Source organism: Panthera pardus, unplaced genomic scaffold, assembly GCF_024362965.1.
Source record: "Panthera pardus isolate Hobbes unplaced genomic scaffold, ASM2436296v1 HiC_scaffold_12, whole genome shotgun sequence".
Classification (NCBI taxonomy): Eukaryota; Metazoa; Chordata; class Mammalia; order Carnivora; family Felidae; genus Panthera; species Panthera pardus.
The window spans coordinates 29544300-29568653 of record NW_026526677.1 but is presented as its reverse complement, the minus strand read 5'-3'; the positions used below and the strand labels follow the sequence as shown (position 1 = coordinate 29568653).

At 32.7% G+C, this 24354-nt stretch overlaps 1 protein-coding gene across 6 annotated transcripts in view; it reads left to right on the top strand.

Moving 5' to 3' along the window:
* The window catches only part of ELP4 (elongator acetyltransferase complex subunit 4), a 241832-nt gene that overhangs the window by 107932 nt on the left and 109546 nt on the right, over positions 1 to 24354 (top strand). For all 6 annotated transcript variants that reach the window (XR_008421172.1, XR_008421171.1, XM_019456605.2 and 3 more), the window contains exons 8-9: positions 5744 to 5852; positions 9622 to 9728. Coding sequence is in view for 4 of the 6 variants with exons in the window: in XM_019456605.2 (XP_019312150.2) it covers positions 5744 to 5852; positions 9622 to 9728 (216 nt within the window). In the remaining 2 variants the exon portion in view is untranslated. The remainder of the gene's footprint in view (positions 1 to 5743; positions 5853 to 9621; positions 9729 to 24354) is intronic.

Sequence of the window (24354 nt, the reverse complement as noted above, 5' to 3'; positions counted from 1 at the left end):
GGCAAGCTATGAGCTTTTGGACATCTGTGAATTATCTGAAGGGTTTCAAGTATAAAGTAGTAAGCAACAAATTTCTGATTTGGGAAGCAACCCATTAAACATTTTTAAAAAACAAATAAAAATTTCTATATGAATGATTTCCATAATATGAAACTAGATGGTATATAGTTTATGAAAAACTACCTACAATTAATTTGGAATATTATACTATTATTCAATTTGGCCTATTCATTATAATATTTTGTTTACATTATTTATAAGTTTTCAGAATATGTAAGATTTTTTTGATGTTTTATACAATAACCTATTGGAAAAGAAAACTGATGTAAATAAATGTTCTGCAAAGCATGTACTATTTGAAGCCAGTGTAAATGTAAATAATATTTCTGAAAATAACATCATGTGTTCTTAAAAAATATTTTCATGCCAAAACTTAGAATACTAAGTTCAATCAGATGGGAATCCCAAAAAGACATGGCTCCATTGCTTAATGCTAGTAAAAGTGACAACTTAGCAATTTATTTTGCCTTTCAGGTTAAGTATATTTACCATTAGCTCCTTTGTGGATATGTTTTTAAAGCATTAGAAAAAGGAACCAAAATATGTTTGATTTATGATTTCCCATATCAGTATATGATGCTACCAAGAGAGTGTTATAGGTAGAATTTTTTTTTAATTTACCAAAGTTCCACTATATTTTAAAATTCACTGTGTGACTTTGAATAAATTTAAGTATTAAATCTGGGAAGAATTAATCTAATGCCTTCATTAAGGTATTATTACAATTATAAATATTTATTAGTATAATTATATTTGGTAAAATTATATTATTTCTTAAACTCAAAAAAAAATATGAACAGAATTATTTTTCCCAGTATAAAATATTTTTAATAAAAACAAAATTTTAATCTACAAAAGTAAGTGACAACTCTGGAGAAGATAGGGGGAGGTTTGTAAAGTTACAATAAAAACAATTTTATTATTTCATAATCTCAATTTCTATAGAAGGTAGAACTAAATAAGCATAGGAAAACAAATACCTCATTAAACATCTATAGATTTATCCTTTTGTCCAAATTTATTTTTTTATTATATCACAAAGAAATGTCATAAATGCTAGTGTGGTTGTGTTTCTATGCATGTCATTTTTCAGGAAAATGTTATTATAACGAGTTGTTGAGTAGTATACTTGCTTTTCTTGAGATTCTCCTTCCTCCCCCCACAACACACACACACACACACACACACACACACACACACACACACACACACACATTATGTCACATAATATGTTCAATCATAAAGTAACTTAAATATTTCTTTAACTTTTCAGTATTAACTTAATAGTTCTTTTGCACTATTGTAATCCCAAATCTGACATGTGTGCCATACTCAAATGGGGGCCCTACCCTTATATTGTGTATTTGCTGTCTCTCTTATTTGAGTAGCTCAAGAACTTATTCTTATTTGAGGCATTGCATAAATGGTTAATGTCAACTGGTTTATGCTTTTCAAGCTTCTTAATAATTAAGTGATTGGTTAATTACATTTTAATTCTCTTGTTCAAAATCTTTCCTGGGAGTATATTTTGTGTTAGTCCCAACTGTATCTTTTATGTTGTTGAGATAATTAGGTCAAAGAAAGTAGGAAAACATTCAGGGTTTGAGGTATTCTGATTGTTACTTTGTTACTCTAAGTAGGTATCTCAACTATTTTTATTAGAAAATGGAGGGAGCTTTATATGGCAGTAGTTGAATTTTTATCTCTTAAAGTTCATAGTTTTGGCTTAATGAGCTCTGAATTGGAAAGGAGCATTAATTTAATCTTCCTTTATTTAAAATCCATTTAATGGATTTGGCATATCCTAATAAAGAGGTTACCATTCTATAAAAGAAAACAGGAAACATCCTATGAAACCAAGCAAGAAACAATCAAAGGAAAAACTCTGAAATTTTTTGTGAAATTAAAATTGGAGTAAAAAGGTAGTTGACTGGACAATCTGATTTGCCTTTTTTTAATTTGCAACACCACTTGACATAATTTAAATTTAAATAATTAATTAAGAAATTCCACTGCAACAGAAAGTTTTAAGAACCTTTTATGTAACTTAATACAATGCTATTTGAGACTGCCAGCAAACTCTTAAAACTCCTGGACACTGGCTCTCTGCTCTTCTGGCTTCCCTCCTAGTCATGTCTTGGCTACTGTCCAGAGCTGACAACTTTCACCCAAGAGTGAAGGGAGATTTGTCTAGTATAAGGAGGATTTTTGAGCCATCCTAGATTTTCACATCCAGATGGGCAAGGAGGAGGGCTGGCAGTATCATTGTACATACTTGGGTGATGTCATTGTGCCATGCATGAATATAACCATTAATTTACTCCTACTGGTAAGTCCTGAATGTCCTTAGTCAAATGTTCCTTATTAGAAAGTGTAATGTAACAACTTCAAAGTCAACACAAAAATTACTCAAAGTTTATGTCTAAGTAATTGATGCACAAACACCTTGACTTCTCCATTTCCAACTACATATACTGCAGACCAAAGAGATTTCACATCTTGGCTAATAACATAAAAACACTTAGAATCTGTTAGGATGAGAATGTGGAAGTTCCAGTTTCAAGGCCTCTGCTCAGATTATTATGCTAAATCTTTCCAAACACCGTGAGTTATATTATAACAATTTATTGTCCATAGTGTATTCTTCCTAAAGTGAATTGTTATTATTATGCTTTTGAGGTTATTTAAAGCTGTTAATTTTAGATTCTTTTTAAGTAAATCTCACCTACCCTTATCTAAAAGACCACTTAGTATTAACAGTATGATTTGAAAGGCAAGAGTGGTTTTAAAGTATGATCATACCATATCTTACATATTGATACCATACTCCCTATGAATATACCATACTCCCTATGAATCTCAGAGGTACCAAAGTAACCTGTAACACTAATTTAACTTTCTAAAAAATATGTACATTTACATGCCCAAATATCTTTTATGTTTTGTTCATAACTGGAAGACTGAATGAGTTTGCAGTTAAGATAAAGATTATCTCAGTCAGGAATTTAGATGTTATTGTAATTTCCAGTATTTCTTATTCTGCATTTTTTTCAATATCTGTACAACTTTCACCATCCAGTTTACCACATTACATAAACTATTTTCCAAAACTGCTGTGCAGAAAGCAGTAAGGTCACTGTTAAATATAACTTATTTTGTGGTAATGATTAAAACTTTTTTCTTGCTGTAATACTTTATGAAAGCTTTTATAATAGGATTTAGTTTGTAGTTAATAACTGTAGTATAAACCTACAGAACTTAGAAACCCAATAAATGAAATATATGCATAAGTTTCTGAGATTTCTAAATCCAGACTGTATACATCTTTTATTTTGGAATTCATTAGTTTTCCTCTACAAAGTGGATAGTTGGGTTTTTTTTTTATCTCCCCTAAATTACCTTAAAAAGATCTATAATGTTAACAAATATTACAGGGTGTTAAGTGGTTTATTAGTAAATTTTAGGGTTAAATTGAAGAAAGAAACCCTCTTTGAAATAAATATCATGTTGTCCATTTAAATATACAGGACCTTGCTTATAGAATGCTAGAACACTAATTCCATCCTTAAACCTTACAATTTCTATTATTAAAATAATTGAGAAATCTCTAGTTTATATCACTACAATTCCAAATAGATGAGTTCTAACAAAAATTGATTTTTATCATTTAGATTCAGATATTTAGATACAAAGGCTTAGACTTGTATTTATAGATAAAAGGAAATCTGACCTTTTGATTAAGAAATATTGTCAGTAGCCTTTATAAGTGCTTGTTCATCTGAGGGTCCATGACAGGAGTACTCTTCCCAGTTGAGTTTATCCTAAAAATGAAATGATAAGAGCCTGCTGGTTGTTATCTAAGATTCTTCTTAATGGGAGAACCACATGGTTATTCTTCATCTCCCACTTGTTCTCACCCTCTACAACCAACCCAGCCACACCCCACCCCCACCCCAACATTGTTCAGTACTCAGCACAATGAATCATTTTCAAGTTGACTCATTGTGAACTGTCTCCCAGCTGTTGGAATGTCTGGCAGACATTTTTGTTTGGGTGAAGAATAACTGGCTGAAACCCAACCTGGATGAGTTTGATATAATAGTCTTTGGCTAAAGAAATATTGAGAGGAACTTGTTTATGGCCTCTGAAGCCCCTGTTATTCCTGGAGTAGGACCATTCCCTGTGGCATAGAACTGAAAGTAAGGAATCAATCTGGATTATTTTCTCACCATTGAATGAAAAATTGCCTTGGAAAAAAAACGGACATTTTCAAATTATGTTTTTCTGTACTCGGTACCCACGTGATTGAGAGTATTAAAGCCAATTAAGGATAATTATTTTTACTGGTTTCTTTTAGGAGCACTGATTCAAAGGCTAAAACATTCTGTATACAACACACATTTCCACTTAACAGAGGAGTTTCAAAGACTGCCCTAGGTATGAGTTAAACAGGCATTTCAGCATAATGTTTAGTGACAGAAACTACTATGTATTTCTGATAGAGTCAGGTAACATTAACAAGCTTTCTTTTATTTTTCATTCTGCAGTCTTTACAAGGGAACCTAAGAAACAGAGGAATACCAGTAAGCTCAGTAGTCAATCATGTTTTCAGAAAGTGAACATACTTGATTATGTTTGGACTTTCCTCTAACGGGACATAATGTTGGACTGAAATTTTCCTGTTTTATATTTCCCATCCTTTTCTAAAGATTATTTTTAAACGGGTAGACATTACCATTGTATAAAATGGGAGTTTCAAAATTATAAAATTTTACAAACAGCAATTTTTTCAGCTTATCTAGAGCTTCAGAGCAAAAGTTTTTTTCTAAGATGTTATCGACTTAGACCTACCAGTATGTCACAGGCTAAAAGGAATACTGAATTTCTGTTAAATAAAATAATTCAAGAGAACCTATAGGGTATTTGATAATTATATTTTTAATGATTTTTTATAGCCATGGAATTCTGGGTGTTTTAGAATGTTTGCTACTTAAAATATGACTTCTTTTTTACAATATATTAGCAATATTTTTGGTTCATGTCTGGTTGTGTTGGGAAGGAAAAGGTAGGCTACTAGTCTAGTGCTAGTCATCTACCGTCGTTTCTTTGCCTTTATTGTTATCCCAGAGCCAAATAGCAGCATCTGGAAGGAGAGAATAGAAGACTCCAGAGGTGGCCATGTTGCAACCTCTTAGCTAGACCCTTCCGCGTTTCTAAAATGCTACAGAGGACCTCAGCTGTGACAGAGCTGGAACGTGGTCCCACTTGACAGATGATAATGGGACCTTGCCTTACACATTATACCATAATATCTACTGCTTCTGAATCCTGATGTCTATGAGATTTAACAATGGGCAATGGGTAAAGTAATTTGAAATGTAATAGTGTATGAGGATAAAGGTAGGCTTGCCCCTTAAGACAGAAGAAAAATAATTTATATTCTCTACCAAAACTAAGGTATGTCTCCTCAGCTCTTCCAAATAGAAAAGCATACCAACATAGGCTGGAATTTTCAATTAAGTGCATACTTTCATCCATTTTCAGCATGTGGTAGCCTTAACTTTTAAGTTATTTCTCTGCATTGATAATTTATCTCCTCTATAATTTGTCATTGAGATGGCATAATGGCACTGAATAGATATTATATTTTTAAACATGAGTGTTTTGTTTTCTTGTTTTGCAGAATAAAGCAATTATTTCCCGTGTTACAAACTTGTCAGATACAGTAGTTGGTCTAGAATCATTTATTGGTTCTGAGAGAGAAACCAACCCATTATATAAGGATTATCATGGTAAGCATTGCCTTTATAATGAGAAGAGAATATCCTGATTGCCTCTAGGGTACCTGAAAGCATTGTATCCAGTCATAATATCTACTGTCAAGTAGCATGAATTTTGTTTTATAATATATCTATTAAATGTTTTCCCGGGGCGCCTGGGTGGCTCAGTCGGTTGGGGGTCCGACTTCGGCTCCGGTCGTGATCTCGCGGTCCGTTGAGTTCGAGCCCCGCGTTGGGCTCTGTGCTGACAGCTCAGAGTCTGGAGCCTGTTTCAGATTCTGTGTCTCCCTCTCTCTCTGACCCTCCCCCGTTCATGCTCTGTCTCTCTCTGTCTCAAAAATAAATAAACGTTTAAAAAAATAAAAATAAATAAATATATGTTTTCCATTTGTGACCATTCTTTCATGGCAGCTTGTCACCAAACTACATTAAGACTACAGACTATGGGGGCACCTGTGTGACTCAGTTAAGTGTCTGACTTTGGCTCTGGTCATGATCTCATGGTTCGTGATTTCAAGCCTTACATCGGGCTCGCTGCTGTCAGCATGGAGCCTGCTTCAGATCTTCTGTTCCCCTCTCTCTCTGCCCTTCCCCCACTTGCATTTTCCTTCTGTCTCTCTCAAAATAAACTTAAAAAAAAAAAAAAAAGACTACAGACTATGGTAACTATTTGAAAGGAGTCAAACCCAAATACTTAGGCATGGCTCAGTTAGATATAAATGTTGTTGTCCCAGTGGCTTAAACTTGTCATGAAATCAGTTGTACTTATTAGCCATGTTTGAAATAAATATCATATTAATTCTAATAATAATAGCTTATATAGTGGTTTATGCTTTATAAAGCCTAGCTATATGATAAATAAAATTCATACTGTATTATACTCTATTGTTTTTTTTTCTTTTCTTTTTTTAATGTTTATTTTTGAAAGAGAGAGAGAAAGAGTGCATGAGCAGAGAGGGGCAGAGAGAGAATCCAATGCAGCCTCTGCACTGTTAGCCACCCAGGCACCCCATACTGCATTATATTTTTAAAGTCCTAATCACACTTTCAGAAAGTGAACATCTTTGATTACATTTGGACTTTGCTCATTTTGTTGAGTTAGGAGCAAATTTTATAATATTGCCATGCCCTAGTTTAAACACAGGTCAATTAATCAGATTTTTACTTATTTTTTTGAAGTTTCTTTTTCTTTTTTTTTTTAAGAGAGAGAGCATATGTGCACGTGAGCTGGGGAAGAGCAGAGGGAGAGGGAGAGAGAATCCCAAGCAGGCTCCGTGCCCAGCACAGAGCCCAATGTGGGGTTCAGTCTCACAACCATGAGATCATGACCTGAACTGAAATCAAGAGTCAGATGCTCAATCAACAGAGCCACCTAGGTGCCCCTTATTTGAAGTTTTTAGTAGTGTTTTGGTCATTTGATTAATTTGAAGATTTTTTAAATAAAGATTCTTAAGCAGAGCCGTTGAGATAGGAAAAGTTTAATAGTTTTGCATATCTTAGCTCTAAATTAAATATGGAGTATGGTGAATGATGGATTTTTACCTATTTGTGCTGAACACATATTAATTTTTGCTGTTACTATTGTGGACCTACGGTACTTTCATGGAAACCTTTAAAGACTGAATAGCTTATTTGAAGCCACAAGAAAATTGTATAAGATTGTGATTGCAGGACTATGGCAATTCCTAGAGTCGACAAAAAAAAAAAGATTATAAGATACTTTATATGATAACTGCCAGTGCTTTGAAGAATCAACATACAATCTTTAAAAAAAAAAAACAATAAAATAGCACAATCTAACAATCAAGTATTATTTAAAGGCTAGAAAATATAAGCTATGAACAAAAGCTACACAAAATGATTTGCCTCGTGATTATTAACTTACATAACTTCAAGTATGCTATATGCCCAGATTAACCCTATATATAATTATTTAATATGCTATTGTCAGTATTATAGGAAGAAGACTAATAAGTTTAAACTATTTCTTTTTTTTGTTATTGAACTCCAGTTGACATACAACATTGTATTAGTTTGAGGTGTACAAAATAATGATGTGATAGATGTAGGTATTGTGAAATTATTGCCCCAGTTAAGTTTAATTAACATACATCACCTCACATAGTTTACAGTATTTTTTTCCTAGTGATGAGAACTTTTAAGATCTATTGTCTTAGCTACTTTCAAATGTACAATACAGTATCATTAAGCATAGCCACCATGCTACACATTACATCCCTAAGACTTATTTGTCTTATCATTGAATAAACTATGTTTCATTTTTTATTATGCCTATTTTCTTTTAAGACAACCTAAGTTAATTATTACCTTAATAAATTATATCTTAGTATCATTTGTAAGTATTATGACCCAATAAATTTAGTAAAATTATATTTTATATTCCAAGTCAATCCTTTTGATTAAAACATTTTGAGAGTGAAAGGCTGTGATTTTTTGTGTGTGTGTGCTGAAATCTCTGAATTAATAAATGATTAACAGCAGATTCACGAGTGGTTTTGACCAGTAGCGTTTCTGTTAATATGAAGGACCTGATAAACTATATTTATTCATTGTGGGAGGCCTCCTGATTTAACAACTAAGCAAGTACATACCAAGTTAAAATAAGGAATGTGCTAGTGAAAGTCTGGTGTGCTTATTTCTAAAGTATTTTACTAAATAGCTCTGAGATCTTTTTAATTTGTATCTAAAAGCTGTCTTCTTAACACTTGTAGCATTTTTTTAAGTTTAATGAATTAAATCAGATAGTTCAGTGAATTATTTTTGAAGGAACCATTTAGAAAGTTAAGCATCTGGAGGTTTAACCCTTTTAAGCTAAAACAAATATATACATTACTAAGCATTCAAACACACACAAAACTGTGCACTAGGGAAACAGTTCTTTAAATAAGATGTGTCTAATTTGCTCAGATTTGGATTTGCCTTCTTCTCCCATGTTTAGGGATCAATATCTTTGGGATGATGATTTTAAATATGGGCTGAATCAGGCAGAGAGATGCACTGAAGAATCTTGCATGTCTTCATCTGTGGCAAATGACCCCGAGTTTAGTCAGAAACTGCATTAAGCTGCACAAAAGCCATCCAGTGCCCTTGTCAGAAAAAATTAGCAAGTGTTTCTACTGACAAGAGGCCAAAGCTCACGGTTTACCTAGCACTGTTACAAAGCTTATAACAGCTACATAAAGGTCTAACATGCCACAGAAATGAGTGTCTTGGGATGGCATAGGGGTTAATGTTTGATCCTAGAGTGAGCTCTGAAATGTAGTTTTCTTCAATGGTTTGCTCAAGTCATTAATAAGGTACAAAATGAAATACTTTTCACTAGTGCTTCACTGGTTATCAGTAACCCATAAGCCTTGTTTTGCTGGCTGCTTACTGGTGCATTTAATAAAATAAAGATCACTCAGTGGTGCCGTGGGCAGCATGCAAGGTGATAGCCATATTTGCTTACTGTAAATACAAGAGAAAATCACACACAAACCGGCTGTAGTTTTGACAAGTATTAAGATCCCTCTTTACATCTGTACTTCTGTACCAAAGTGCAATTAGTTTTCCTCGCACAAGGATTTCTGTTTATCTTATTCTGCTTGATTACTTGAGTATAATCACACCATTTGCTTCATTGCTCCTGGTAGTAAGCTCCAGTTTTAAAAGGGGAGGATGCTTGTGTGTAAATTTACAGGATTCTGCTGTAAGACTCTTTGATTTATGTATCTAAGACAGTGTTTTTAAATTTTTGTTCTTTTAATTTTCTTTTCACAAGGTTTGATTCATATTCGGCAAATTCCTCGGCTTAATAACTTGATTTATGATGTATCCGATGTCAAAGACTTAGCTTTTAAATTAAAAAAGAAGCTATTCACCATTGAGGTAAGAGAGAATTTTTATATTTTAGTTCATGGTCTTGAGGTTAAATAGTCTATGCGTGTGTGTGTATATATATATGTCTGTGTGTACACATATATACATACACACATATATATGTATGTGTCTGTGTGTGTATATATGTATGTATGTATGTATGTATGTATGTATGTATATATTTTTTTACTTTAATGAAATTCTTAGAAAGTGTTTCCTGCTAATATTTTTATGTTCTTTTGGTGTAACAAAAAAATGTTAGACTATCTTATTTTTCCTCTTTTAATGGCATATCATTAGAGTATAGCAAAAAAGACTTTGTTTTCAATATTGTTTGAAGTAAGCTCCAAACTTCTATAAGTATGGCATGCGTATTTCCAAGGCTTTCAAAACATATTTAATTAAATGTTAATGAGCTGTGCTTATTTGTGTGTGGAATGTGAATGCTACCCACAGTTGTGTATGGCTAAGAAAAGAGGATCCTTACCTATATTCTAAAAGCAGTTTTCTTTACTATTAATGAAATCACCTTTCCACTTTCCATGCTGAACAAAACAAAGTAAAATTTACACCAATGTCTTTATGTAAATTTTCTACAAAACTTAAACTTTTTTTGTGACCTTTATGCAAGCAATACTGACAGAAAGTAGTAGTATGAAAGATTTATTTCACCTTAATCTTGCTAAAGAGCAAATGAACATAGCACTATTAAGCAATTAGAGTTGATGTATTTATTAACGAAATAAATGCTCAGGGAGAGATGGCTTTTGGGTGATGTGATAGTTATCAGTATAGTCTGTGCAATTTTTTTTAACAAAGACATAAAACAGCCAAGCAGCCTTGACAAACCATTTTGTTTAATCTCTTTTCAAATGAAAAGCTCTTAAGCAGGCCACTTGTCTTAACTGCTTGAAACCATAAAAAGAGAGAATTGCCACCAATAAATTAGCATATTTTTAACTTCATCACCAAATGATGGTCAATGTGGCTTGGCACTGCTTTGGTGTTTGGGACTTCACCCTTAAGTGACCACTTTGGCCCTTTTTTGACCCTCTGCCCTCTTTAGCTGGCCACTTGATAAGGTAACTTAATGGTTCTCTCTCTTTTTCTCTTTCCCTTCACATTTGCAAGTAGCACTAACCTATAAATCATTGTAAGGGCCCTATCCAGTGACAAATTAATGTGCCCTCCTCCTAATTAATGGTCATCAATGTCCTTAATTATCTAATCCTATTGAGAGCAGTTAATAGTTAATCAGGCAGCCAGTTCTTCAAGCAGGCCATCTCTGCAGGAGTGTTAGAAGTTTCTCATCTGGGGATGCGCCCTTCAAAAGCCACTTAGAGCCAAGAGAACGAGAGTGTAGAAATACTGATTCTTGAGCTAATTTGCTTTAGTTCTCAAAAGAAACCATTGAAATGGAACCCAACACTGTAATTGTTCAAACTTTGTTTCAGTTTTTCTGATAGAATACTGAGAAATTTACCATTATTATTTACCAATATTAAGCAACATTTTGCTGAAAAATTTTAAAGGGATAAAGTTATAGTTAGTGTCACAAGGAAAGCATGCCTCGTCATTTTCTTTTAAGTTGAATTTATATTTTTAATGAAAGATGTAAATTGTTTTTTTTTTTTCCTCTATATGACATCTTTCTTCCAAGATGAGTATTCTGACAACCAGGTCTAAGGTATCAAGTCTATCATCATACAAACTAAGCAAGCAGATTCCCTAGTGAAAAAAATATTGTACCTAGAGAAAAATGTAGCACTGTAGTGTGAATCATGTTTTCTCTGTCTCTGTCTCTGTCTCTCCCACTCCCTCTCCCTCTCCCTCTCCCTCTCCATCTCTCTCTCACACACACATATACAACACATACATGAACACATATTTGGTCTTTTATTGGGGATGAAGGATAGAAATAGAAGACCTTAATAATGTCAAGTGGAACCTCTCCTTTGATAAATTTAGGTTCCAGTAGTGACTACACTTTACCATTGGAGCTGATGTAAGATCTTTTATAAACCACATAGGTTTCTGTTCCACTTCCTCTCTTCTATTCCCAACATTGTAAACCAAGAACAATTAGAATTGATCACCCTGTGGTTTGGAAGCAATATTTGAAAACAAAACACAAATAGATGGTTGGTTTTTAAAAAGTTAATATTTAATACAGGTGATCAAATCCTTTACCTTTTTGACTTATAACCTAATCAATAAGGTATTTTTATACATAGAAAGGTAGGTAAAACACATTCCAAATAATTTATTTACTTATGCCATAAAATTCAATTTGGTGATTAGAAAAAATATGAATTAAAGAATGAAACAAACCTAATAGATGCATATATAGATATAATAGGATAAAATCATGTGGTTCACATAAGATTACATAATTTAAATATAGCATTTTACCTTCTAAAATGCATTCTCAAACAGATAGCAAGTTTTTGGTGATATATTATAGAGATTGGAAGCAAGAGGATTCCTTTATTAAGGGAAAAATTATCTATCAAGTGATATTGTTTTCATATGTACAACAAATGGGTTTTTTTAAACTGCTCTGATACTAAAAAAAATGAATAAAATGTATACTCTACTAGTCTGTAAAGTGTGAGACTATAATACAGCAGGCATTGAATCTGTGTTTTACTTTCAGAAGGGAAACGTGGTTTAGCAGGTAAAGCAGAAATAAGTTTTCTGATTCCACACAGGTAGATTTCTTACATGTTGGAATTTACTATGGTCACATGGTCTCAAAAGTTGGCATGGTTGAAAACAAGGGGCAAAAGAAATAGGAAAATGCCCTCTTCTCTATTTTAGGGTACCCTTTCTTTGATTTATTAAATGCCCATTTTATACATGAACACTGATTTTTTTTTTTTTTTTTTTGGCCTAACTAACAGCCACGAAGGACCTCCCACAAGAGAGCAATTTTAGCCAGCAGTCTTAAATTTCTTTGAATGATTTGGAAAAGGCAAAAGAATATTTCTTTCTTCTTAAATGTGTATTATTCAGACTCAAGTGGAAACATTCATCTAATCATAGTAAATTTTTACTAATAGTATTCATCAGCTATGAAGCTGTATAAATTAGCCCCTCTACAAAAACCATAGCAGAATCACATCTATAGTAATGACACTAAAATCCTGGCATGCACTCTGGGTAAGCAGAAGAGAAAATTTAAGGTTGATTAAGTATGACTTCAGGTTTAGAACAATAGCTTTCCAATTCTTTGAAAATTCATAATCCTTGTAAACTGTACATGATAACTCTCTAGCATATTTGATTAACCATGACATACTACTTCTTTCTTGGCCTTACCACATAACCTTTATTCAATCATAGTAAGATTTACTAACCCTTTATTGTATACCAGGGCTTCTATTGGCTTATTTATACTTTCTATATAGTAATTAAACATTTTATAACGAAAGGTTTTACTATGAAACTGTCTTTTTCATCTTCATATCTATCCCAGAATTAAGCACAGAGCTGTACACTTAGCAGGTATAAAATCTTTGCTGAAATATATGTATAGAGATAAGTTGTGGCATTTGAAAAATTGTCCAAATAATACAGCTATAAATACTATATAAGCTCCATTGGTCAAGTGACCTATAAATACTACCTTCTCCATTAAGTTCTGTAAGAAATATAATTTGGATGCAATAGCTTCACTTCTAAGCTGAAATAACTACTTAGACTTGTATTTTTTTTCAGTTTCTGTAATTTTTGCCTCTCTATTGTTGGGATGATCATTAACCAGTTTTTTTTTCTTTATATTAGTAATTATGATGTAATTATAATTCCTAAAGTAGTAATATTTGGCCGAATTTGCGATTCATTGTGACTTCATTCTCATTTAATTTAATGACCTCATAACAGCAGCATTTTTACTTGCATTTAATAATATTTTGCTATTGTGATTTTCTGTAGTTCAGCTTGATCATATTTTAACACATTCTAATAATCTGATTTTCTAACATAAATAGTAATAGCATGTTATCACATTAGTTACAGTCTCTATATTAAAGTTATTACCAACAGAGTTTCTGCTTTGGTAATGGGACAGTTTTCCAGCTCTAAGATTCAGTGTTAATTTCAGGTCAGAAAGTATGATTACTGGGTTACCCTGAAATATACAAAAGGCATACACCATTCACTGCAAATTTTCAAAATAAGGATAAACAATACTTACATAGGCTTTAATTGGTCCAAAAATAGTAATTTTCATAAATAGTATATTTATGTGAGTCTTGCACCCTGCATGAATATTGAGAGCCCAGAAAATTGAAGTAAATTAAGACAGTCTCAAGACTGTCTTTAATTTTTCCCCCAGTTCCAAATGCAGGACTCCAATACCTCCCCAGTCATTAAGAACTTTTTCTCACAGAAGAATTGATTAACCAGTGTTTATTTAAGTAACAACTATTTTTGATGCACTTACTTAGAAAATTCATTCTTTAAGTATTAACACCAAAATATTAGATGCCATAAGTATAAATTAGTTTTATATAGTACTATAATATATTTAATGTGATTCAGGAGAATTATTTGAAATTTTTACATATTGAAAAAACATAAACTCTTGCAAACTACAAGGATATCAGTCACTTTGACAATGCTGGACAATGTAGAGTTGCATGGTGTCTTTGGTCCTGGGTTTCCTTACTTGCCAAATTTTGTATCAATAGGCTTTTGAGTTTTAAATGGGAAATAGAAAGGTGACTGTTTAGTATACCTAGAACTAAAGGGGAGAGATGGTTGACTTATTTGTCAGTTAACAATTATGTCACTAAAATAAAAAATGGAAACATAAATGTCTGCCTCAAGAGCATTAAGTTGTAGCATGATGAGCCATATAGTCCAATATGCCTTTTCTGATAATGATGCCCTCCACAAATATTGAAATGCTCAGTTCCCAGATAGATTGCAGTTAGCAAAAGAAAATCAAAGTGTAACATAGGCCTCTGTTCATATAGACCAAATCACTTATCAAAAGCAAATTCAAATGAGCATTTTTTAACAATGGAAATGTCATTTTCTCCATGTTTACATCTCAATATTCATTATATTACCATCACTGTATTTACACTTTAATTCCCAAGTAATGTAAACATACAGTATGGTCATATTGATTTCACAGACTCTCAAGAAGTTGGTAATACTGTGCTCTTACATATCTCACATGGCATAGTGAGCCTATCAAAAGTGCATACCACCTTAAGGGGAACACAGTTTTGAGACTGTCTAATCCTATTTCTTCTCACATTGGAATCTTAATTAGAAGAGATAAGGAAAAAAAAAACATCATTTAACTAAATTATTGTCTTGAATCTGTAGCAAAAGGTATAATCCGCAATTGGGCCAATTAGTGAACCCCATAGTTAGCTCTGCTGCAGCGAACAATTTGATTAGATCTGACACCATCCTAGTTCTCACTGTTGTTTTGCCAGGTATGATGGTCAGACTTCAAAGAGCTTGAGGCATCAGCAGGGCAAGGTTTGGAGGCCAGCTTAGGTCCGGTTGTTAATCTCTCTGCTAAAACCACAGCAGCTCTCACACAAAACAAGCTTACACGACACAATCATGCGGTATTAAAAGTTAGGGTTGAGTCATGCCAATTTGCCTTTGATTTTTTGATGATTGACCATAGATGGCTACATGACTAGACACACGCTAAAAGTATACTGACTAGGGAAGTTCCCAAATATTTGAAGTATTTTTTAACTTCCTATATAAACGTTGGGAAAGCTTATCCCCTCTCTGATCAAACTTCCAAAGTGACAGTACTATATCAGGGGGAAAATGAATACCTCTTACAGGCAGCCTGACTCCCAAACTTTTCACTTACCACTTCATAAAAATTAGTGTTTACGTTAATAATTCCTTAAGGAGAGTGTAAAAGGAAATTGTTTCTAAGTGGCAAGCTTTTTAAAAATCTATTAAGCACATGGAAAGAAAACATTTTTTCCTGAGTCATTTATGTTCACTGACAATTTTTCTGAAGTTTCTTTATAATTATTTTCCACTTAAATGTTGAGTAAAGTGCCCTTCCAGTATGTGATTGCATAAGTGTTCTTTTCTCTGCATTCTGATTTGTTGGAATATTGCAGTAATAGTGACATGTTTCCATTCTGAGAAAAGCCTAAGGCTGCTTTAGTATTATTCCGAATGATTGAAGCTGCCATCTTGCTGACTTTCCCTTAGGCAGCATAAGGCCTGTTTGCTTTTGTGTTCATTTCACATGCTTCCTGTGACTTGGGCTGGCAGAACATCATTGCTTCATTTGGCAAGGAAGAGTAAATTCATGTTTAGCTATTACGTTATCTTAAAGTTTCTGTATGGTCATCAGCAACTGAAATATTATATTTATACTTTGTTACATTAAGTGAATCCTGTTTCTTTGAGAAGTATTTTTAAATTAATCTTATGACACCTTGACTGTGAATAATTTTTATGTACAAATGGTCATTTTATAAATTGAACTTAGAGTCTAATATTTCACGTTGCACTTATTTTTCTACTAATTCTACTACATTTTAGTCAGGAAATATAATTAGCAAGACTGTGGCACAAAGCAAAAGTCTAATGTTTAGAATCTTGCCAAATAGTCTTCAGCCCATGAATCTGTTAAAGATCCTGTGGTATCCATAGTATAGTAATCTCACAGTTGAGACCAGGATAGTACAGATTCAGCATTGTCTAAGGATGAAAAGAGAAAAAAAAAATTCCTTCTTTCCTAAATTTTGCAGATACAGACATTTATTTATGTATTGCAATGCTTTAAGGATTTTCTTAAAACATTTGTAGAAGTGCTGTAGCAGAACTCACCCAGTTAATATGGTACTCCCTAAAACACTTTCTCCCACGATGTGCTGTTCATGGTGTCTAAGGAAAATAGAAACACAGGAAACAGAAAATGATGACAAATCATGGCTGTCTCATTTCATCAGCTAGACGGTAAGAACATATATTTTACGAATATAACCTCCAAGGTGCCTAGAAGAGTGATAACCGATTATAGAGCTTAATAAATACGGTATTTATGAGCTTTGTGATTATTGTAGGTAGCTTTGGGAATACTTTTATACCCAAAACATCTTTAGTTCTTCCTCAATGTCTTTGCCACCAAAAGTCCAGAATGTTCATCCCTCCATATGTTCGTGGCTTTTTCTTGTCATTGGATTGCAGATTAAATATCTGAATCTCCTTAGGGAGGTCTTCCCTCACTGGCCAATCTGAAGTATTCACTCAGTTATCTACTGTCCTGTACCCTATTTTAATTCTCAATGTAACATATATTACTATAGTTGATTATCAGTTAATTTGTTCTTTTTCAACTACTCAGCTTTATTTGCTGTAAGCTTCACAAGATTAGGGACATAGTTTTTTTTCTGTGGCTAAATCCTGAGTACATACAGTAGGTGTTCCATAAATATTTGTTAAATTGTTAAAGTACTATTTTTAAAGTAACTCATGTCTACCACAGTGTATTTTAAAACATATATTTGGGGAGTGCCTGGGTGGCTTCATTGGTTAAGCATCAGAGTCTTGATTCGGCTCCGGTCTTGATCTCAGAGTTCATGATATCGAGACCCACATCAGGCTCTGCACTGACAGCACTGAGCCTGCTTGGGATTCTCTTTCTCCCTCTATGCCCCTCCCTTGCTTGCTATCTCTTTCTAAAGATAAATAAACTTTGAAAGAAACAATGGGTATCTCATTTGCTCTCGGCATTGTGTTCAGTGCTTTCACATACACTACCATATTTAATCTTATTTGATACTCACAGGAACTCTTGCTATAGGCATTATTACATACATTTTTTTTATTGTTTATTTATTTTTGAGAAAGAGCTCAAGTGGGAGAGGGGCAGAGAGAGAGAGGGACAGAGGATCTGAAGCAGGCTCTGTGCTGACAGCAGAGAGCCTGATGGAGGGCTTGAACACACCAACTGTGAGATCATGACCTAAGCCGAAGTCAGATGCTTAACCAACTGAGCCACCCAGATGCCCCAACACACATTTTAATGTGAGGAAATATAAGGAGTTAGGTAACCTTCCCAAAGTCATGGAGCTAGGATTAAATCCAGAACTTATAACTCCATGTACAGAATTACACTGGAAAGTTAACATGTTCAGGAGCTCTGTTAATTATTATTGATTTAAAAATAAAAAGTTTTATTGAGTGTTTAACAGCTTGGGACTATTGCAAGTGCTTTATAGCCATTACCTCAGAGATCTCACAACTACTGATACCATTATTACCTACATTTTACAAGTGAGGAAATTTAAGGTTCAAAGAGATCAAGTAACCTAACCTATCCAAAGTCAGAGTTAAGAACTGAAAGAAATAACACTGATTCTAAAGCCTGGGCTCCTAAACACCAACTACTCACCACACCACAAGATGTACTCTCACATCTCATCGTGCATGAGCCAGAAAGCCTCTGCCTGGAGACATAAAAAAGAACAAACTTCAAAAATACACACACACGCATTGATATATAATCTGTTAAAATTCAAGTCAAAAATTCTTGTGTTCCTAGTAAGCATATCTACTCTATTTTTATTATAAATACCTTATAAAATTCAGATTGGATTAATCATAGCTTCTCCCTTATATAACATTAGGATTGTGAGAGTGTTCTTTCCTTATTTTTTTACTGACTTCTTGTATTTGGTAGGTATGGTTTTTTAATAAAACATTAATTTGCAAAAAACATAAAGCCATTCCCTAAAACGCTAACCACTTCTGTAGGATTTCTAGATCTTAGGTGAGGAAAGTATTCCATACAAAGAAATGTGGCTCCCTTGTTTCAGTCCACTATTTTGATATGGTTCAAAAGTATCCCAAATTTAATTATAATAATATAGTATAATTAAGTTCACTTAAGTTCTATAGTCAGATATTTTTGCAAATATTAATTTGCTCATAGTTGCCATGTTGTTATAGCTTATATTTTTTAATTATTTTACGTATGTTATCTTTGAAGCCTCAAAAATTATTTGTGAGACAATTAAATTATATACAACTTATAAGGTAGTAAGGTACCAAATTCAGTTTTTCAAATTTCTAGTTTTTGCCTCCTTTTGATTTATCATAGCTGATTCTAATAAAGGTTTGATACATTCTTATTGATACCTACTTCTTTTTCTGTTGCATATGTTTTATTTATTGGAAGTCCTTTGAATACCACCTTTAAGCAAAATTAGCAGTAAGTCTTATCATTGTGAATTTTTTTTATTTATCAATATTACTGACAAGGTTTCCTACAGTTTAATAGAAGAAATTGTGTTCCTCATTAAGGAAATATGAGATTACATATAAGTTATTAGTTTTTAAAAGGTAGAACATGGGGGACCATAATAAATAATTAAGAGAAACTAGGGTGGAATGGAAATGCCTTTCCCCAAAAATCTAGTAAAGCAGTCCCCTTATTTAAGTGGAAATTAAAGTTTCATCAGAGTTATTACTGTCACAACTCCATGCCACAGTGGACATTTCATAGAGCAGCCAGTTCAGGTTCTTTGTATCTGGTACAGTTCTCGTAAAGTTCCCTGAACTGTTGTGTCAGGTGCCGTCAAGTCAACCTGCCATTGTTGTAGAGAATCAGACTAAATCATTTTGTCATTAGCCTTCCAGAAATAAGAAACTTAACATGAATGGCTCAATGAAATGGAGCATTTGGTTTCAATATTTTGTAAGACTGTCAAAAATATATTGCACTCCTTCAGAAATTTCTGAGTAAATCAGTTGAAATATCTAACCCTATACGTTATTGCAATTTTGTTTTAAGTATCATTACTCAACATAAATAACTTCTGGAAGGTATTTGAGTATTTGGCTCTGCTTTCTTGGATATATGATTCTTCCCTAAACATTTCAAAGTTATAAAATTTCCAGGTATATAATTATTTAGTAGAAAGAGGGAAGAGGTGTCTTGTACTAAAATTAAAATTTCCTGTTATAAAATGAAACTAGTAACAAGTTTGAAATAACTGTTTTTGTTTCCAAAGGCTATTTATTAAAAACAAGGTTGTATTTGACTACATTTGTAATAACTTAATGAATTGTTTATGGAAGTTCTAAATATTTAATTCTTACATGATTGGAAAAGCAGCTTATCTTTCTCATCAATAGTCATCTAAAAGGCATTATTATGGTGTAGACTTAGATAAATGCCTCAAGCTTTTTTTATGTATATATTTTGACGGGAAGAGGGGTTGTGATATTTCTGCTCAACAACCTAAGAAGTGTTTTACCAACTTATACTGTAGCTATGGTGTGGCATTGAAAACCCCTGTAACAAAAAGCCTCTTGGTGCAATTAAAGGTCACTTGTACATATTGTAACAGGCTACTCATTTACAAGATCTTTGTTAAGGGTCAGTGCTATAGCATGAAATGGATTGCCCTTGTTGAGCCTGTAAATAAATGGGTCAACTTATCTTGTATTCAGTGGGTAAAGAGAAAAGCTAGCACAACACTAGTTTATTAATATTTTTACAAACAAATTGCTAAAGTGTTGGGCAAAACCAAATGCACTAGTACTATATTCTTGACATAATTATAGAAAATTATTAGAATATATAGCTACAGTTTTTAAGGAAAACCACTCATACACACACACACACACACACACACACACACACACCCCACTTAAATATATGGATCACGTCCAGATATAGAAAAATAGCACAATGGTAGCATTTAAATGTTCTTTACCATAAAACTAGCATGTTTCAACATAGCTAAGATGTATATATTCCATTTTTTCTGTATTGAAGTTCAGAATTTGTAAGGAATAAGTATGAAAAGTAATCAAACTGGATAGTGATTTATTTTCATTATTTTTCATAGCCTTTCCAATGCTTTGAGAGAAACAAATGGTGGTGCAGATAAAGTATTAGTAATGATATGTACTGAATGAATTCACTCACTTGATTTTTCAATAAATTAAAACTTTAGGATGAAAATAAAACTAATGATGAAAAGAAAATATTTTGTACCTTCTAGTAATTTTTACGCATTTAGATTTTACGTTATATGTAAACACACATACATATACATATACATGAGGTATAAGTCATTTTTTGTTGTCAAAATCAAATTGTTGAAAGTATACTAATGAAATAAATTTATACTGTACTTTCTAGAATCCTTCCATGTGAAATTGACCTTTTAGATACATGGCTCTACACCCCTAATTATTTAGATACATGGCTCTACACCCCTAATACATGGCTCTACAACCCTAAGCACAGTGAAACATCATGATCATACTTAAGCATCTGTTGTAAAATATTGAAGCTTTGGGAAAATGTGGTTCACTTAGAGGTATAAATGCTTTAAACTTACCTCTGTTTTACTTATCATCATATCCCCTCTTACTAGTTCAGTCCCTGATCACGTGGATACTCAAAAAATAGTGAATGAATGAATGAATGAACAAATGAATGTCCTCTTGATAGTGCCCAAAACATATTAGAGAGTGTGACTATGAAATCTCACCATTTCAGACTATATGCAGTTGTCTGATAATGCTAATACAGTTTTCATTAATAGTTAATATACTTCTAAGGTTTTGCATAAGTAAAATAACCTTCAAAAAATATCAGCTGATCCACTGGCAACAACATGGATGGACGGATAAGAGATTATGTTAGGTGAAGTAAGTCAGAGAAAGTCAAATACCGAATGATTTCGCTTATATGTGGAATCTAAAAAACAACAACAAGGGAATAAACAAAACAAAATATAAACAGACTCATAGAAACAAGAAATAAACTTTGGGTTATCAGAAAAGGGAGGATTGGGGGAGGCAGGAGAAATAGGTGAAGGGGATTAAGAAGTACAGACTTCCAGTTATAAACTAAATAAGTCATGCAGATGTGTACCGCATAGAAACATAGTCACTAATATATCAACTTTGTATGATGACAGATGGTAACTAGACTTATGGGGCTTATTTCATAATGTATAAAAATATTGAATCACTATGATGTACACCTGAAACTAATAAGGTATTGTATGTTAATCATACTTCAATAAAAACTTATTTCAAAATCAGCTAATAGTATAATGAACCATTATTACTGAAATAAAGTTGAGTGGTACTCTTCAAAAATATCGGATAGGAAATTTGGAAATATATAATTTTTAGTTACCAAAAAGTGATTGGTGTTCCATATGATTCATTATTTCCTTATTTTCATTTTATTCCCATTTGAAAATTGTTTTGAATAAAAGATTTTATAACAAATTGTCTAAATTTGTAAAAGCCTTCCAGAGCTGACAGAAATCAGTTCTGATTGTTGGGTTTAAAATACCTATACCTTCTAACCCCCTTTGACCCAGTAATTGCCTGTTAACATGCCTGATATTCTCAGGCCAGTAAAGTGGATTTTATTGCCTATATGTTTTTCTGGCTTTTAGCAGAAAGATATTACAAAAGATTTGTGAGACTCAGGAACTAGGCATGAAATAATTATGTGCAATGGAATTTCAATACAAGATTTTGGTTAAATTCAGATTTAAATACATATTAGTAATAAAGCAACTAATATCACTTGCATAATAACAGAAATCATCAGAACTATCATTATTGAAAAATCATCCCGCTGACCTCTTTGTGCACATGGAGCTGACAGGTCCCAATCTAATTCTTTAGTTTGGCTTCTTAAGAATTTCCTCCTGGGAAACATTCTGGCCCAGATAGAAATTTAAGGACAATTATATTCAGAAGAAAAGCTTTATAGTGCATAATTTATAAATGAATGCATTTCCTTCATGGGTCCCATTGACTTAATGTGTTATTTAGTCAAGAAATAGAAAGATATTTTGGAAATGTGATCTACTCTTCATAGTGCCATAAACATGAGCCATTTGCTTTAGCACTCAAATATTATAACATTGCCATCATTTTATTGGAAGGATTCTTACAGTTTGGTTCATGTAAAATTAGACAAGTAAAAGACAATATTAAACCAACTTTGCCCTTGATGCTTTAAAGCATGAGGTTCATAAACTATGACCTGTGGGCCAAAATCACCCTCACCATTTTTAAAAATAAAATGTTATTGGAACACAGCCAGGCCTATTTGTTTATGAATTGTCTATGGCTGCTTTCATGCTACATCACTAAGCTGACATCTTATGGCATGCAAGGCCAAAAATATTTACTATCTGGTCATTTACACAGAAAGTTGGCTATAAAGAGGAGCCACTATTTTAAAAGACTACATACTTTAAAGAAAATTTACTGAAGGAATTGTCAGTTAGAGGACATGATTAATAATGTTAAAATTAAGCTTTATCTGAGGAATAATAAATTCATATAATCACCTGATGTTTAGTTTGCACATTTTGAATTAATAATGCAGGTATGTCTCTTTAAGAAAATACCTAGATTTCTTAAAATGCTAAAATCAGAAGGGAGCTTAAAGTACTTCAAAGCCAGCTTCTTATTGTATGCACATATTTTCTCACCCAGCCTCTCTTCATGGGGAACCCACTTTCTTAGACTCACCCCATTTTACTCTCTACCAACTACAGTTGTTAGAAAATTCTTTCAGATGCTAAAGCAACTTCCCACCCATTAGTACTAATTCAGCTTTCTGAAGCCATACATTAATTGCTATTTTCTAGATAATATAACTGGACTCCTAATAAACACCTAATATATGAGGAACAATTATAATTTATGTGTATATCTTATTTTTCCCTAGATTTTTTATTTCTTTTATAAAACACAAAATTAACCATTTTATGCTATTTATTATACACTTAATTTAGAATCTTAATCATGAAGCCCATATAATTTTTAGAATATCCTAAAAAGGAACCTCTTCTCTTTTTCTTTAAAATAAAGCATTAATTAGAAATATGAAAGTAAGTCTTGAATTCTCAAGTAAAAAAGGCTTCATGAAGTACAGGTCCATACCTGTAATACTTTTAAATATTAAAAGTCAGTATTTTTGTTTTTAGCATGTTTGAACTCACAAATGAGCTTCAGATGATTAAAAGTGAGAAAGTTATCACTGAATATGATTTTTCACGTTTATTGTAACCTATTTAAGATATTTTTACCAGAGATAAGTTAATCAGAATGTAATATTAGACTTTTGATGACTGAATAAGAAGCATAAGGATATATTTCTAACAGGTTTTGATTTTATCAGCAGAAGTATGCCAAAGAAAGATTAGCTGCTAATTATCCACAGTATCTAGCATGTGTAATTGATAGCCAAATTAAAACAGAATGTTTAAGCGGCCACTCTGGATCAAGAAGTCTTGCTTATTTTTTACTTTTTTTTTTTTTTTTTTTTTTTTTTTTTTTTACTGCAGGAATTTCTTAGGTAAGGAAATAAGACCATATTAAAGTTTCAAATATAAATATATTATTACAAGTAATTTGGGGGCTGGTCAGATTACTTTTAAGCTATAGGAGACTTGAGTTGCCATTTTAGTTAGAAAATTTAAACATGTGAGGACAGCGTTAATCAAAATTACTTTTACGTAATGCATATTATTATTTTTTAAATAGTTATATGAAGATTAAGCCTTTGGCATTTGCAAGTTGTTTTAAAATTAGATAAAACCAATTCTTTTCAAAGGTGTTTATAATGTAG